Raw genomic sequence first — 17253 nt, forward strand, 5'->3', positions numbered from 1 at the left:
CAAAGAGTTGGACACAACTGAGTGACTTTCACATTCATCCTTGACCATTGGGGGAAACTGGACAAAGTATACAGTTTATTATTTCTTACAGTGCCACAGGAATCTAGAACTACTTCAATAAAATTTTCAATCACAAATCTACACGGAGAGTTTCACAATAATACTTTAGAGTTTTCTGACCAAACATTTTTTAGCTAAAGTAATTAAATCTACTTGAGTTTACTTTTCTATCTAAGTAGATACTAACTGACTCAGGACAGGTTGGAAATCACATTCATCATTCATTTAATTTCATTTCATTATCATGAAACGTTATTAAAATACTGTTATTTTTATTGCTATAGGATGTGGTCACCAAAACAAATTTCAAATTCATTACAAAACAATAGTTTGTCATCCCAGCTAAAAGGTTTTGGCAGTAACATCTATTTTAGGATTGCTAAAACACATTGAAATACATTTTACTTTAAAAGGCTATTAGAATCTTTGGGTCTAAATTGTTAAGGAAACTTTAGTATGTGTTATTTATTTATACATTTCTTTCAACTACATAACTACTACTATGTCAAATAATAGCTTTAACTTTCATATAGTTTAAAGTGTATTACCAATAATTGTTTTTTATTTCTTATAAGAATGAATTTCTAAAAGTAATTTGGTTGCTTACCATCTATTTCGAACTACTTTTGTAGTTTCATCATCAATGTTCAGTGTAGAAATGTAAGCATAAAGAATTCCGTAGAAAGGTTCAGCTTTTCCTTCATTCTTCAAAGCTTTTACCTTTAATTGTTCAACTGTATAAACATCAACTATTGTATTTACTAAAAAAAAAAAAAAAAAGTCATTACAGTTCTAAGTATATTCTAAGAATTCCAAAGGATTATATCCAAATAGAAAACCTATGGAGCCCAAATGAAAATATGTAGTAGTTTAAGTTCTGTAATAGAAAAATTTATTATATATGATATATTAAAACTTATTATATAAATGGACATGAAAGTAAAAAAATAAGCAAAATAGAAAAATAATAAGAAATTAGGCTTTATTAAAATGAATAATTTCTAATCATCAGAAGTGTCCATTAAAATAATGAAAAGGTAAGCCATAGTGGCAGATGCTAGCAATCTATAAGAAGATAAAGGATTCATAACCAAAATATCTAAATTGGAATCTTAAAAATCAATTAAAAAAGACAGTCAATTCAATTTTCTAAATGCAGAAGAGATTGTATGTATGTATGTATTTATTTTTGGCCCCACTATGCAGCTTGTCAGATCTTAGTTCCTTGACCAGGGACTGAACCTAGGCCACAACAGTGAAAGCACTGAGTTCCTAACCACTGGACTGCCAGGGGAAAAGGTCCCTGGAAGAGACTTTAAAAAGCACTTCACAAAAAGAATATAAAGAGAGACAATAAACATACTGGCTTTATTAATCATTAAGTAAATGCAAATTTAACAACAGTATTCCACTAAATATTCACCATTTAAAAGACTAACAGTACAAACATTGGTGAGCATGTGGAGCAGCTGGAACTCCTAAACACTACCGAGAGAAGTACAAATCGGTGCAGACATTTTGGAAAACCATTTGGCAGAATCACCTAAAGGTGGACTTGCATGACAAAGCAATATTCCTACTAGGAGCATGTATATCCAACAACAACAGAAAAAACAGACATAGGTTCACCTAAAGTCACACTCAAAGAGAAAGTAAAAATTTTGTAGAAGGAAACAATAAGATAGAGAAATAAACTGTGATATATTCATATGATGGAATTGCATACATCAACAAAAAACAACACTACACATAGCAGTGTGGATGGCACTCACAGACCTAATTTGAACAAAGGGCATCAGACACAAGAGTGAGGTCACATGATACAGCTGCACTGTCAAAATTCCAAAATAGGCTAAATTTATCTGTGGTTTCTATGGTGCAGTAAGTCAGAATCACATTTGGGCGGGCATGAGGGGTCTTATTTCCATTCGGAAAGAGATGGGAATACCAGACCACCTAACCTGCCTCTTGAGAAATCTGTATGCAGGTCAGGAAGCAACAGTTAGAACTGGACATGGAACAGCAGACTGGTTCCAAATAGGAAAAGGAGTATGTCAAGGCTGTATATTGTCACCCTGCTTATTTAACTTATATGCAGAGTACATCATGAGAAACACTGGACTGGAAGAAACACAAGCTGGAATCAGGATTGCCGGGAGAAATATCTATAACCTCAGATATGCAGATGACACCACCCTTATGGCAGAAAGTGAAGAGGAGCTAAAAAGCCTCTTGATGAAAGTGAAAGAGGAAAGCGAAAAAGTTGGCTTAAAGCTCAACATTTAGAAAACAAAGATCATGGCTTCTGGTCCCATCGCTTCATAGGAAATAGATGGGGAAACAGTAGAAACAGTGTCAGACTTTATTTTTGGGGGGCTCCAAAATCACTGCAGATGGTGACTGCAGCCATGAAATTAAAAGACGCTTACTCCTTGGAAGAAAAGGTATGACCAACCTAGATAGTATATTCAAAAGCAGACACATTACTTTGCTGACTAAGGTCCGTCTAGTCAAGGCTGTGGTTTTTCCTGCGGTCATGTATGGATGTGAGAGTTGGACTGTGAAGAAGGCTGAGCGCCAAAGAATTGATGCTTTTGAACTGTGGTGCTGGAGAAGACTCTTGAGAGTCCCTTGGACTGCAAGGAGATCCAACCAGTCCATTCTGAAGGAGATCAACCCTGGGATTTCTTTGGAAGGAATGATGCTAAAGCTGAAGCTCCAGTACTTTGGCCACCTCATGCGAAGAGTTGACTCATTGGAAAAGACTCTGATGCTGGCAGGGATTGGGGGCAGGAGGAGAAGGGGACGACAGAGGATGAGATGGCTGGATGGCATCATGGACTCAATGGAAGTGAGTCTGAGTGAACTCTGGGAGATGGTGATGGACAGGGAGGCCTGGCGTGCTGAGATTCATGGGGTCGCAAAGAGTCAGACACGACTGAGCGACTGAACTGACTGAGGGGTCTTACGGGCACTGGCAATTAACAGGTGCGTACTCTATGTGATGGTGCATGGTACTGTCCTCTTCTTATTTTACTGTTCATATTCTTTGTGATATGTATGTGCATGCTAAGTTACTTCAGTTGTGCCCGACTCTCTGAGACCCTACAGACTATAGCTTGCCAGGCTCTTCCGTCCATGGGATTCTCCTGGCAAGAATACTGGAGTGAGTTGCCACACCTTCCTCCAGGGGATCTACTCAGCCCAGGGTCTGAACCCGCTTCTCTTGCATCTCCTGCATTGACGGGCAGGTTCTTTACACTTAGCGCTACCTGGAAAGCCCTTATGTGTTATACTTCAACTTAAAAGTTATTCTAAGAAAACTTACAAAACTAAGAACTATTAATCTATTCAGTTCAATTCAGTCACTCAGTCGTGTCCGACTGTTTGCGACCCCATGAATCTCAGCACGCCAGGCCTCCCTGTCCATCACCATCTCCCAGAGTTCACTCAGACTCACGTCCATCGAGTCCATGATGCCATGCAGCCATCTCATCCTCTGTCGTCCCCTTCTCCTTCTGCCCCCAGTCCCTCCCAGCATCAGAGTCTTTTCCAATGAGTCAACTCTTTGCATGAGGTGGCCAAAATACTGGAGTTTCAGCTTTAGCATCATTCCTTCCAAAGAACCCCTTAGTCATTTGTTATTTTTCTTAATCTTAGAGAAATCTTACAGGTCCAAACATAACTTAGGTAAGAAAGCTTTTAACAGAAGTTGCCCAGTTCTTCAGCGCTTTACTACTTTCTTTTCTTTTGTTGCTGTTAAGCAGATGAAATTTTGTTGCTGTTGTTCAGTCACTAAGTCATGTCTGACTCTTTGTGACCCCATGCACTGCAGTACACCAGCCTCCTTCACTATCTCCTAGAGTTTGCTCAAATTCATGTCCATTGAGTCGGTGATGCTATCTAACCATCTCATCCTCTGCCACCCCCTTCTCCTCTTGCCCTCATCTTTCCCAGTATCAGGGTCTTTTCCAATGAGTCAGCTCTTCACATAAGCACAGATGTTGGACCTTCACATTATTGGACCTTCAGCATCAGTCCTTCCAATGAATATTCAGGGTTGATTTCCTTTAGGATTGAGTTATGCAAGCCCCTTCCCCATGACAAGGCTGTGATTCATGAAAGGGACGTGAAATTTAATTTTCTTCAATAAAAGGTCCAGTTATTTGTATCTATTTATCTTACTTTTATGTCTTTATCCTGCTGTCAGCTCATATGCATTGGAAAATGGATTGGAAGATTTTCACAAAATAACTCTATTTCTGGGTTTTTGCTATATTCTGTGTTGTGTTTACTTTTTAAATATTGAACATTATTTTAACTAAAAATAACAAAAGCTTTAAAGAAAGTATTATGATAGTTTTATTCTGAAATATCTAATCAGTTTCGACCTATTATTCATGGGAATAATGAGCATTTTAAAAGACATTGCAACTCATTTTTGCCTCTGAACAAATTTAATGATAGAAGTTTCCACAGTGGAAAAAAAAAAGTTTCCACAGTGAAATAAAAGAAAGGGAAACTTAAGTACCACTTTTGTGGTTACTTTGATATGAGCCATTGATCAGGAAAATATTCTCCACTCAAATGTGATAGCTCTGAGTAGCCTAGAGAAGACAAGAATAGACACTGTTGTTCTTGTCCCCATTTTCAGGTTCAGAGACAGGCAGGGACTGAGATACAGTGGGGCAAATCCATCTCAAGGCCCAGTGAACACTTTTGGGCTTCCTGGAAGTATCCGGAAATGGCATTCTCCACAAATGACCGGACATTTAAAAACGCTTCCAAAGTAACAATAGTAGCTTTATTTTAACTCTAATAAATAATACAACTTTAAGCTTATCCCTTCTTGTAGGCAAAAAGATGATAATTATAAACCAGTAGTTTTGTTTTGTTTGGTTTTTTTCTATTAGTGATTGCTATTGAAAGGAAATGTGTTGGGAATTCCCTGGTTGTCCAGTGGTTAGGACTTGGCGATTTCATTGCCAAGGGCCAGGGCTCAATCCCTGATTGGGGAACCCCCACAAGCTGCACTGCACAGGAGAAAAGAGAGAGAGAGGATGAAGAAAGGAAGTGTTAAAAATCCCCCAGCAATGCATAACAAAGTTCTTCTTTCACAAGTTAAGATGATTGCAGAATACTTTTTCCTCGATTAACTGAATTGTTACTCTCTTGAGATGAACTGGCTGTCCTCAGTTATGAGAAAGAATTTCACCCCTTAGGATGAAGTTACAGCCTCCTTCTAAGCCCTTGGTCTGCTTTTCCCCATTCTAAGCATAAGCTACAGATGGCAGCAAACAGCATCCTTTTTAAAGTCAAGTCAAGTCTGGGGTCTGTGAATACATGACATTTTGCACAAAATTCTGTATGTGGCTACAGCTGCTTTTTTAGGGAGAGGGTCATTAACTCTCATCAGATTGGCAAGAGGTTACATAAATCTCAAAAAGTTTTAAACTACCTTTTTAAAGCAGAAGTATAGCGGTTACCAATCCCTAGGTCAGAATGATCCCCCGAAGGAAGAAATGGCAACCCACTCCAGTATTCTTGCCTGGAAAATTCCATGGACAGAGGAGACTGGTGGACTACAGTCCATGGGGTCACAAAGAGTTGGACATGACTAAGTGACTGAGCATGTACACACATAGCAGTTACATAATGAGAATACAGTGTCTTTTACTAAGTAACTTTATAAACCCAAATTCTGGCCTTTAAAAAATTCAAATAATATTTAAAGGTTACTTACAATTCATGGATTCTTTCAAATAATTGTCAATTTCATCATCCAGAGGATTCATTACTTTATTTTCTCTTATAAAATTCAGAAGGATGTTAGCTTCCGGTGTATCTTAAATTGGAAATGCATAATAAGTAAACTGCAAACTGATCACTTTTTAAATAACTGTGAATGATCCAAAACTATTTTTAATGGTAAAAAGTGAAGACATAAAAGAATACCGCAAATAGAATATTACAAAGCCATTAACAATGTGATGGTGTTCTCTATTAACACAGAGAGATGTATAGCAGATTTCATGAGTTTAAAGAGCAGTTTACAAAACATTTCATACCATTTCCTTTGATTTTAAAAAGACATGAGCAAAATTATCTGGAAGAATATATATCGAAGAAATGATTATTTCTTATAAGATGAAGAATTTATAGTTGATCATTGTTTTCTTTTTTATGCTTTTATATATTTTCTGAATTTTGTATGTATTTCTTCTCTCATCAGAAAAAAATTGTTAAGGTTATTTGAAGAGCTTATTCTTCAAATGGGACATGAATGTTCTCTGGGATAGTCAGATAATGTGCCAGAAGGCATGAATCTGATTTTGAAAAGGCGCTGTCCGACTCTGATACCCTTCAACCCCAAGCCCCAACCTCCAACATCTGCTTGTCTTCCAGCCTTCCCCCAAACATTCTGCAAGCCATCCTGCCGATGTCAGACCCCCTGACACCCCTGGACAGAGTCAGGGTTTCTTTCTCCTCACCCTGTTGTAGCACAAGTCTTATCACTGTTGCTTCTTTCCCAGAACTAGACCAGAATCCCAGACAGGGGGTTTGTCTTTTCATTTCTGTACTTCCAGTGTCTGATATACTGACTATCCTTCCATCCATTTCAGCGTCCATCCTCTCAGGTACTTCCTTGTTCCAGAAAGTGTTTAAATTACCTCACTACTTGGTAAATAAAAGGCATTCACTAAATATTTGTAAATTAATGAGAATCTTGGGGCAGAAACTGGTAGGAAGGGTGGGGTGTGGCACTGCTGTCAAGATCTCTAAAGACAACAGGTCCATTCCAGACTGTCTGTGGGAGGACAGAAATTCTTCCTTCCACATCTGACCACCAAACCATTTAGAGATTCTTAATTTCTATGTGGCATGTGTAACCCAGGAAATTAGAAATAAGGCTGATTTTTAAAAGCATATTGAAATTTATATACCCTTATACATATTTTCCTTGTATTCATCTCCTTAATAATAAGTAAGGCATTTATTCTAATTATGTTGACATTGCTCAAACACTTTGACATTTCCCTTCTGAATCTGTTTTCAGAGCCAAATGCACAATATCCTTCGAATCTGTCTCTTTAACTTAATCTTGAAGTTTCGAGACAATTAGTACCATCAAGCTCGATAACCTTTTCCATCAAACAATCCCAACTGTCTTTTAGAAATTTTCCCAGAACAAATTTACCCTTAGAGAATGGAGACTCTGTCACTGATGTTATTGAAAGCACTAAAAATAGCCTATTAGTATTATTATATTATTAAAAATAAGAAACCATAGTACCCTTCTCAAAAGAAAAAAAAGAATTGAACAGACCATGGTTGTGTCACCACCAGTGTAAAAGAAGTCACTGCAATCCTTTTAGAACTTAGATAATGCCACTGCCTGGCTCCCCTTCCTGCAGAGTAGAAGGCAGCCTGTACGGCCTTCCGATCACCTCCATTTCTTCTCTGACCTCAACCCCTTCTCCTGCCCTGCTCCTTCAGCTCCAGCCACACTGGCCGCAGAGCCTCTGTACTGGCTGGCTCCTCTGCCCAGTGTGCTCTTTCCCCATGGTTAACACCACTGCACAACCCCAGCCCGCAACTGTCTTTGCTCAGATGCCACCCTCTCACTGAGCCTACCTGACCACTCTATGTAAACAAGCAACCTGCCCTACACACACCATGGCATTCTGGACCCTCCCAACCCTGTTCTCTTTTACTTCTCAATCATTTCAAATTCCATAATTTGGATGTGTTATCCTAATTGTTCATTCTCTGTTTCCCCGCTGCTAGGATGTGAGCTCTGTGAGCAGGAGAGATATCTGTGTTTGGTCACTGGACCCAGAACAGTGCTCAGCACACAGCACGTGTGTAGTAGATGAGAGTTAAACAAGAACAAATCAATGAGTGCCATATCACCTCCCATGATACTGCTTTCAAGGGGACAATATTTCTGCAGTAGATGAGCAAGATCTAATTACTGGTATTAAAACACAGTCTTGCTATTTTACACCATATCTCAATAATTTCACTTCTAAAAATTCTGATAATGGTTTGGTCAAAGACATAAAATTGCTTTATAGTTCTCAGTCACTGTTACTGCTTTGTCATGAATCAGTAGAGTGAGCACATAGTTAAAATGATACTTGCTACCTTTATATTCTCTTAAGACTTTTGAAGGATTATTCATCTCTGGGACCTCTGTGCTCTCCTGGGGTGCTGAGTGGGCCTTCCTCTCTGGGCCACAAGTAACCTCAATATGCATCAGGGCACCCCCTCCTCTCCCCAGTCCTACTCCCCTCATTTCACGCTGGGACAAACTGTAACCACTTCACAACCACTCACAGTGATGAACTAAGTATCACATGATGATACTACATACATATTCTCCATGCTCCAGCACTAAATTACTTGAATGCAGTGAAATCAGATTTATTTTTAAATGGTTAATAATTTAGGTTAATCAATGGCATTGATCTCTCAAAATTAACACAAGGGATAATGCTTTACAAATGAGTCTGGCTTTTCACATTTCTTTTGTAAATATATCAAAGATATAGTTCACTGTAAGTTTTAAAAGTCATATAAGGCAGCTTTTCACTTTTAACTCAAATGAAATCCAAGCTTCATTTTCATTCTTAAATATACTGTACAAATATTGGAATACATGATATAGTCATTTCCAAAGGGATTAAAAATTTCAGATAGCTTTTTACCTGGATTAGTTGTAATAATGGTTTTTGAGATCACAGTTGCTGTCATGCTGTTCCGAAATTTGTCAAAACTTATCCTTACATCTGCAGCAAATATTACTGTTTGGGGAAAAAGCCATTTTAAAATTATTACACTAGAGGATAAAAAATTACAAATATTGAACACAATCACTGAAGTACGCAATACCTGTTCCTTGTGGCACCCAGCTCTGTGCAAGTAGAATAGATTCACTATCCCAACTGCATGTGTAAAAAAAGAAGTGACAAAAATCAGATACATTAGAAAACACTGACAGTGACCATGTTATTTATCAGAAAAAGGATGTCTTAATGGCTGAGGTTAATAATCCCCCATGTGGTCCAAGGCACAAGGAAAGGGCTTGGTTTTTCCTGCATTTTTCAGGGCTACTCTGCCTATTTCACAGAAAATTTAACACCTATGGAAAGCATTCCTTCAGCACATCCATCTCTAACAACTTCTGCTCCTTCCATTTCCTCTTTTCCTATAACCCAGGTCACTCCACACTAGTTAGAATTGAGTAACTACAAGTCTAAAAATTGTGAAGTCACTCTTTCATGCCATTAAGGGATTATCCCCATAATGGATAAACTGCTTGAGGAACCTGATGGATTGAAGGCCTGTTTCAAATTCAATCTTGAGTCTAGACAACACCATAGTATTCCCGGGGATGCTTCAGGGTGTAGCCCTGCCCCACATCTGACACACTGGGAGCCCCCCCCCAGAATCCAATTTGTGACAAAACTTGCTTCTTCACCATCTTCCCATGGCCTGGCTCCAGAGTACCGCCTAATGGATCACAGAAAGTCTGTCTTGTTCTTTATCAATGGGACTTAGTAAAGGATCATTTGTTACAAAAGAGTATGATAGCAAGTAAGTTACTATAGAATCCAACTATGAAATCCCATGCCCTCAGAAGATTTCATTTTAAGGTAATCATAGACCGTAATAACTGGACACACAAGAGGAAGGTTTATTTTTAATACCATTTCCTCCTATCATCACTCCTCTCCTGATATGACATCCATCACCTCTTGATGAGATGAAAATGTTCTGACTTAGCAATAATAGCACAGATTTCAGTTTGGAACAGATGTGGGGAGTTACCATATCATTGCAAAAGAAGACTCTGTCTCATCGTAGAGTTTAACTTCACACCTCTGGCCTCTTCTTCGGTCTGAAGTTGTAAAGTATTTTGGCTCTCCAACCTTAGAAATGGAAGGAAATGGTTACTCTTCTTCACCTATAGCTGTAGAGGTACTTAAATATTTGTTGATGGAAATACTCAAATGTTTACCTTTTAAACAACAGATTAGAAATATCAAAATAGTGAGACTCACTAATATGTATTTAAAAGCATCTTCTACCTCTAGACTAGGTATATTTAAGTTGAAAGGTACACACTTTGATTGAAGAGAGACACATACATATGTGCTTCAAAGACTGTGGGGCCTTTCCAATGTGTCAGAACAAACACTCCATGACAGGCCCCCTGGGTGACAGCTGTGTGGACTCACTGAGGGTAGAAGATTTCTTTCAATGTCTGTGTGTCCCTAAGGCTTAGCATAGGGCCCACATGGAGCTCAGTGATTGGATAGATTCACCTCTCCAGGCATCTTGCTGGCCCAGGTACAGGTTATCAATAACCACATTGCTGCCTTCTTAGGGATCAGCTGGAAGAACCAGCTGGAAGAACATGAGGGATAATAATGGGAATGTGTGTTGATATACTGATTCAGTCCACACTGTGGTGTAAGAGAATTCAGGGTGGAGGTGAACTCGGGCCCCTTTGTGCCCTCAGGGAGTTCGCAAATGGACCAGCAGGCACCTCTGATGGCTACATAGCAATGGCTCAAGCACGGACAGTCAGCTGCCCCCTGTGCACTGCCTCCATGATCTATTGTCAGGACTGAGCTCCATGGGAAGGGGCTGGAGAAAGAGTCACAGCTGCCCACGGAGGAGAAAGTTACAGAGTCAAAGGAAAGAACAACTTGTCACACCAAGCAAGGAAGCGACATGAAAAGGAGCTTTAAAGGGAAGAAACCTAAGTAGAGGTGAGACAGAAGAAAGAACAAGTTAAATAAAAATGTAAAGAAAAGGAAATATAAGAGGGATGGAAGCAAAATGGGAGAAGAAAGGCATGAAAATGAAATAATATAATCCTATGAAAGGTGGTATCAGACTCAAAGAGTAGAGGCCGGAAGTGGGAGATGGAAAAAGCTGTTGCAGGGTTTTGTTTATTTGTTTGTTTTAATTTATTTGGTTGCACCAGGTCTTAGTGGCAACATGCGGAATCTTCATTGCGGCGAGATCTAATTCTCTGACCAGGGATTGAACCTGGGCCCCTGCACTGAAAGTGTGGAGTCTTAACCACTGGACCACCAGGGAAGTCCCATGCAGGTTTTATATTCATACTGAGTTTTAGAAAATTTTTACTACATTGTAATACAATGGCATTACATAGAATTTCAGAGAAATTGAGAGATCATATTCTGCCTTTAAGTAAGATGAACCTAAGTTGCCCAGAAAGGGATTTTTCTGATTGTCAAGATTGTCATGTAGGGTGTTTATTCCTCATTCCTGACTGACGCCAAGTGCTCACTGTGTGGCAGACACTGTGCTAGGCTCGGTTGGGGCGGTGCCTCTGTTGGCCTGTCATTGGGGTGATTGACACTCTTGCAGTTATTTAACATGGAAATGCAATTAGCAAGTACTTACAACATTAACTACAAGTATCTGAATCTATTTCCCTCCCTTCCCCGCCCCGCCCCCGGTTATCATCATTTTGTATACTGAAGAACTGTTCTTGCTCTTTTATTTTTATTTGTGTACTTTATTTTGTGGAAATTTGCTCCCTGTCAAGTGACTCTATTCTGTCCAATGGAGTTCAAAACTTGCTGTAATTGCTAAGAGGGAGGTGTGGATGCAAAAGGTGGTGAGACAGTCCTCGGAACCCCAAGGACTGTAGTTCTGCCCCGGTTTCTAGCACCGATAGCTGACAGGGCCCCTATCATAGCACCCTGGGTTTTTCACTCTGTTCCCCATCTCAGGGCAGCTCTGAGAACATGCACTGAATTAATTCCTTGATTTATTCAACATATACTCTTTAAAAGAACTTCCTGGAGATCGTCAAGTCAATGAATTTACTCTTTCTATTCATGCCTTGGTTTGACTGAAGTATGAGAAGCTCTCATATAGTTAGTGAATCATTTATGACTGTGTGCTGCATTTAACATTCAAATACAATTTTATTTTGCTACACATTCTCAGGTAAAATGCTCCTTTCCTTTAATTTTCTAAATTCAACTGAGGATGGATCAAGATATAGAGGAAATTTTACTTCAGTGATTATTACTTTCCAAACACAAATACTATGCTAGAACTCCCCCACCAAATTGAACTGGGCTTTGTTGGGGTTTTAACTTACCGACCTCACAGCTGCAAGAACATTAATAATTTTCCCATCAAGACTGTGTCCATTCGCAACAATGTCACCCAGTGAATAATAATCACAAGACTCTTTAACAGGTAAATATATCAAAGAAAGTAACTTGGCATCCACTTCGTAACTGGAACAGAGTTTTACCGTTGAGTGATTCTCACTGAGCAATAGTTTATAATTGCTAAATTGTAAAAACACACACACAAAGTTAATATCAAATGATTTCTAACAGAAAAATATTTCAAAGTTCACAGTTAAATTTTGGTTGTAATTTAAACTATATTTAAAAAACTATATTAAGATATATACTTTTCACTCTTAAAAACATTGAAAAACTGTAAAATACTTTCTGTATAAAATCTATTTCCATTAAGAAAATGTTTTAAAGACCAATTTGCTGCTTTGGGTGCTTATTGTAGCATGTGGGATCCTTGTTGCAGCACATGGGCTTAGTTGTCCCACTGCATGTGGGATCTTTGTTTCCCGATCAGGGATTGAACCTGCATCCACAACATTTGAAGGTGGATTCTTAACCAGTGGACCACCGGGGAAGTCCCCTTAGAAACCTTCAAAAACTGTAAAATACTTTTTGTATAAAATCTATATTCATTAAGAAAATATTTTAAAGACCAATTTGTGTCTGAGTGTGAAGCACACTAATAGTCTAATCTCGCCCAATAAACTGAATTTCAGTTTCTTCCTTTGTAAAAAAAATTTAAAAAAAAAAAGCATGTAAAAGCACTCTAAAACATTGTGTGTTAGGGGGAGGTTGAGTTCCAACTCTGTGACACTGACTGTGCCACCTACATGCTTTCCTGACCTCTTCAGAGCTCTGTGGGCTTCCCTGATAGCTCAGTTCGTAAAGCATTAGCCTGCAGTGCAGGAGACCCCAGTTCAATTCCCGAGTCGGGAAGATCCGCTGGAAGGGATAGACTACCCACTCCAGTATTCTTGGGCTTCCCTTGTGGCTCAGCTGGTAAAGAATCTGCCTGCAATGTGGGAGACCTGGGTTTGATCCCTGGGTTAGAAAGATCCCCTGGAGAAGGGAAATGATACCACTCCAGTGTTCTGGTCTGGAGAGTTCCATGAACTATACAGGGTTGCAAAGAGTCAGATACAACTGAGCGACTTTCACTTTCGGAGCTCTGTAGGAGCAGATGCACCTTATGCACACGCTGAACTTGAGGTGCTCTTCCCTTTGGCCAATCAGCTTCCAAGTGTGCTCCACGGAGCCTCTTTCTTACCTTCTATTCCAGCCACCCCTGCCTCATCCCCTGCTACTGCCTTAGGTGTTTACCTCATAACTTCCCACCCAAATTACTGTCTTGTCTCCTAAGCTTTATTCTCCTACAGTTGGTCCTCCTCAGGTAGCCAAAGTGACCTTCTAAATCATGAATATGAATATCTTATTTCCCCATTCAAAGATCTTCTGGGTTGATACAAAAAGCAAAGCTGTCTATGAAGGGTCTCCACTTCCCACTCTTGCTTCTTCTGCTGTTCCCCTACCTATACTCCAGCCACATCAGATTCCGAGGCTAAGAAACTATCATTTTAGAGGGGAAAAAAAGTTGAATATCAACAGTTTCATGAGATTTAGACGACTAACTGTTCTGGGAAAGGCCAGGAGATTTTGTGTTTGTACCCTCTGCCAGGAGTGTTCCCCTTCACTCACGCCTTCGCTCCACAAACACTTCCTGAGAGCCAACTATGTGCTAGACCACAATCCAGGCCCCAGGGGATAAGTGGTGAGGAAGACAGACTATGACCTATGACCTCACAGTGCTCACATGCGCAAGAGGGAGACAGACAAGAACAATTCATCAAATGATCCAGGCTTGCGATCAGTATTACATGCTAAGTTGCTTCAGTCATGTCTGACTTTTTCCAATCCCATGAACTGTAGCCTGCCAGGCTCCTCTGTCCATGGGATTTTCCCAGGCAAGAATACTGGAGTGGGTTGCCATTTCCTTCTCCAGGGGATCTTCCTGACCCAGGGATTGAACCCACGTCTCTTGTGTCTCTTGCATTGGCAGGCAGGTTCTTTACCACTAGCGCCACCATTATGATGGTGCCTATAACCCTGTGTACAGGACTAAGTCCTAGTAATGGGAACTGGATGTGCTACTACAGAGTAGATATGGAAGACCTAAGGAGATGATATTTAAGCTAACACTTGAGTGAAAAGTGAAAGTCACTCAGTCGTGTCAGATTTTGCAACCCCATGGACTATACAGTCCATGGAATTCTCCAGGCCAGAATACTGGAGTGGGTATTGTTTCCCTTCTCCAGGGGACCTTCCCAACCCAGGGATCGAACCCAGGTCTCCTGCATTGCAGGTGGATTTTTTACCAGCTGAGCCACAAAGGAAGCCCAATACTTGAGTGAGGAGAAGAGCAAATAAGACTGTTCTCTGCAGAGGGAAATGAACATGCCATGCTGTTAGCTCAGAATGAGCCAGGATATTCACAAAGTAAGGACTCTCCATATGGCTGCAGAGAAATAAGGCCTGTAAGATGAGGTCAAAAGGTGTGCAGGTGCGTGTAGTAGAGACTGCTGTGCCCACCTGAGCCCTTCACCAGCCACACCCTCTCTCTAGATCTGCCCTCAGCCAGAAGTACCTCCATAGGAGCATGGGCAGACTTCAGCCAATAACCTGTAAACTCAGGGTACCAGCCCAGGCCCCTTTCTTCAGAGGGTAGCACTCTGAGCACTGATACTCCGGAGCTCCCACCTGGGTCAGGACGAGGTGGGGTTCCTGCTGAACCTGCCTCTTTGATATCCCTTCCTCCCTCACAGCTGTCTTTCCAGGTTGCTTCTGAGAGCTCTCCCTCAACAAACCATCTGCACAGAAGTCTTCTCTGAACTCTGCTTCCCGGAAACCTGAACTAAGAGAGTAAGGCATGTGAAGAGAGTCATAAACTGAGATGTAAAATGGATATATGACTTCTAAGATTTATCTTTTCATTTTTCAGGTTTAATGTGACTAGAGTCAAATTTCTGTAAATCTAAGAATGATGAGAAGTGAAGTGAAGTGTTAGTCGCTCAGTCATGTCTGACTCTTTGCAACCACATGGACTGGGGCTCACCAGGCTCTTTTGTCCATGGGATTCTCCAGGCAAGAATATTGGGGTAGGTGCCATTTCCTTCTCCAGGAGATCTTCCTGACCCAGGGATCAAACTCGGGTCTCCTGCATTGCAGGCAGACTCTTTACCATGTGAGCCACCAGGGAAGAATGAGAATCAAAATATTAAAAATAAAGTCATTTTTTATGTGATCCTATGTCAAGGTAAATTATTTCATAATCAAAGATAAATACTGTGTGGCAGAATTAAACTCTGAATGTTCAACCTAAAGTACACACATCTTTAGTAAGTGAAAAAAGTGAAAGTGTTAGACACTGGGTCGTGTCCGACTCTTTACGACCCCATGGACTGTAGCCTGCCAGACTTCTCTGTGATTGGAATTATCCAGGGAAGAATACTGGAGTGGGAAGCCACTGCCTTCACCAGGGATCTTCCCGACCCAGGGATAGAACCCACGCATTGTAGGCAGATTCTTTACCATCTAAGCCACTAGGGAAGCCCCTACACCACTCCCAGTGAATCTGACACACACAAACCTATTAGTAATAATCATTCTGGCACAAAGGTTGTTGACCTCTGTACTAGATTTACCTAGGAGTTGCAGGACTGAACTTTTCTTCTCTTTCTAATTCCTTTGTTTGGATCAGAGGATTCTCAATTATCACTATAACAGAGGGGAAAATAAGATGCTATTACCAAAAAAGTAACAGGATAAATTTAAAAAACAAGTGTACATAACAATGAACATTACAATATTATTTTGAATTTTGAGTTGCTGTTAATATCCTTCACAATTGTTTTCTTGTTTTGCTGTAAGCAATGGAATCCTAGTGTACGACCAATCAATTTGATCTCAGATGATACTTCTTATACTATGTGCTTAAATTCTGACATTTGACCATTATTAATATTATTTTGTTAAAAAAATATTACTTTGTTGATTAGTTATACAGAGCATTTGATGTGGTTACAATATACCCTGCTATAAAATGAACACTTAAATTGATCTTCACCCAATTCATAGTTGTTCTCAAAAACAATAGTAGTAGTTAGAAAGAGCAGTGCAAAATCTGGGTCCTGATTTGAAACCTACAACTTGTCAGCTTTATGACTTAATATTTTTGGGTTTCCATCTCCTATGGTCTATGTTAGACATTTTGTGCTGCATTTTGTTAATTTCTCACACAACCATCCCTTTATTATCCCTTTTTCCACATGGAGAAATTGAAGTTCACAGAGGTTAAATAATTTTCTTGAGGTGTTATATCTAGAAAGTAGTAGAGTTAGAATTGTTTTGATTCAAAAATCTATAATCTTTTTACTCAGCCACACCAAACTCTTATTTACTTTTATAAGCATCGTCAGATTTACATCCTTACAATCCCTCATCTCACTCGTCCTGACAACAAGCATCAGTGTGGAATGCAGGTTGCTATCGAATATATCTTCAGGTCTATGTTAGTGTTGTTATGGCATGCATCCACAGATGCTTCTGCTTGTCCTGGGCCCTGAGATGTCTCCAGAGCTTTCTGTCTTCACAGGTCATATGTCCAATTACCTTATTATTCAGTTAACAAGATACTATATAACCCTGAAAGTTAATAGTATGACCGGGTGCTGAGTAACCAGTATGGATAATAGGCTGCTAGATATTGCAAGATAGACAGGAATAGTTTAATTGTCTGTTACTCTTTCTCTTTTTTCTGCCATGAAAGAGAGCTGATATACTGCTTTCTTGTTTATTGTATGAAGCTAGAGCTGTTATCTATTGAGTGACTAAGTTCTACATTTCATACCAGGCACACTATCTCATTTAAGACTGATCAGAATCTACTGGGTATTAATTCATAGTTGAGGCTCAACAAGATTATGAAATTTTCTCAAAGCCACTATGTAAATAAGTGTTAGTATTTGGATTTGAATCCAGAGCTACCTGTTCT

The 17253-nt window shown here is 39.7% G+C and overlaps 1 protein-coding gene across 2 annotated transcripts in view; it reads right to left on the minus strand.

Moving 5' to 3' along the window:
* MEIOB (meiosis specific with OB domains) overlaps window positions 1-17253 on the minus strand; it is a 42113-nt gene that overhangs the window by 12835 nt on the left and 12025 nt on the right. For both annotated transcript variants that reach the window (XM_018040695.1, XM_018040693.1), the window contains exons 5-11: window positions 15905-15977; window positions 12215-12410; window positions 9895-9995; window positions 8956-9008; window positions 8772-8867; window positions 5804-5905; window positions 668-821 (exon numbers count right to left, since the gene is read on the minus strand). In XM_018040695.1, the coding sequence (XP_017896184.1) occupies window positions 668-821; window positions 5804-5905; window positions 8772-8867; window positions 8956-9008; window positions 9895-9995; window positions 12215-12410; window positions 15905-15977 (775 nt within the window). The remainder of the gene's footprint in view (window positions 1-667; window positions 822-5803; window positions 5906-8771; window positions 8868-8955; window positions 9009-9894; window positions 9996-12214; window positions 12411-15904; window positions 15978-17253) is intronic.

Source organism: Capra hircus, chromosome 25 (genome assembly GCF_001704415.2).
Source record: "Capra hircus breed San Clemente chromosome 25, ASM170441v1, whole genome shotgun sequence".
NCBI classification, from domain to species: Eukaryota; Metazoa; Chordata; class Mammalia; order Artiodactyla; family Bovidae; genus Capra; species Capra hircus.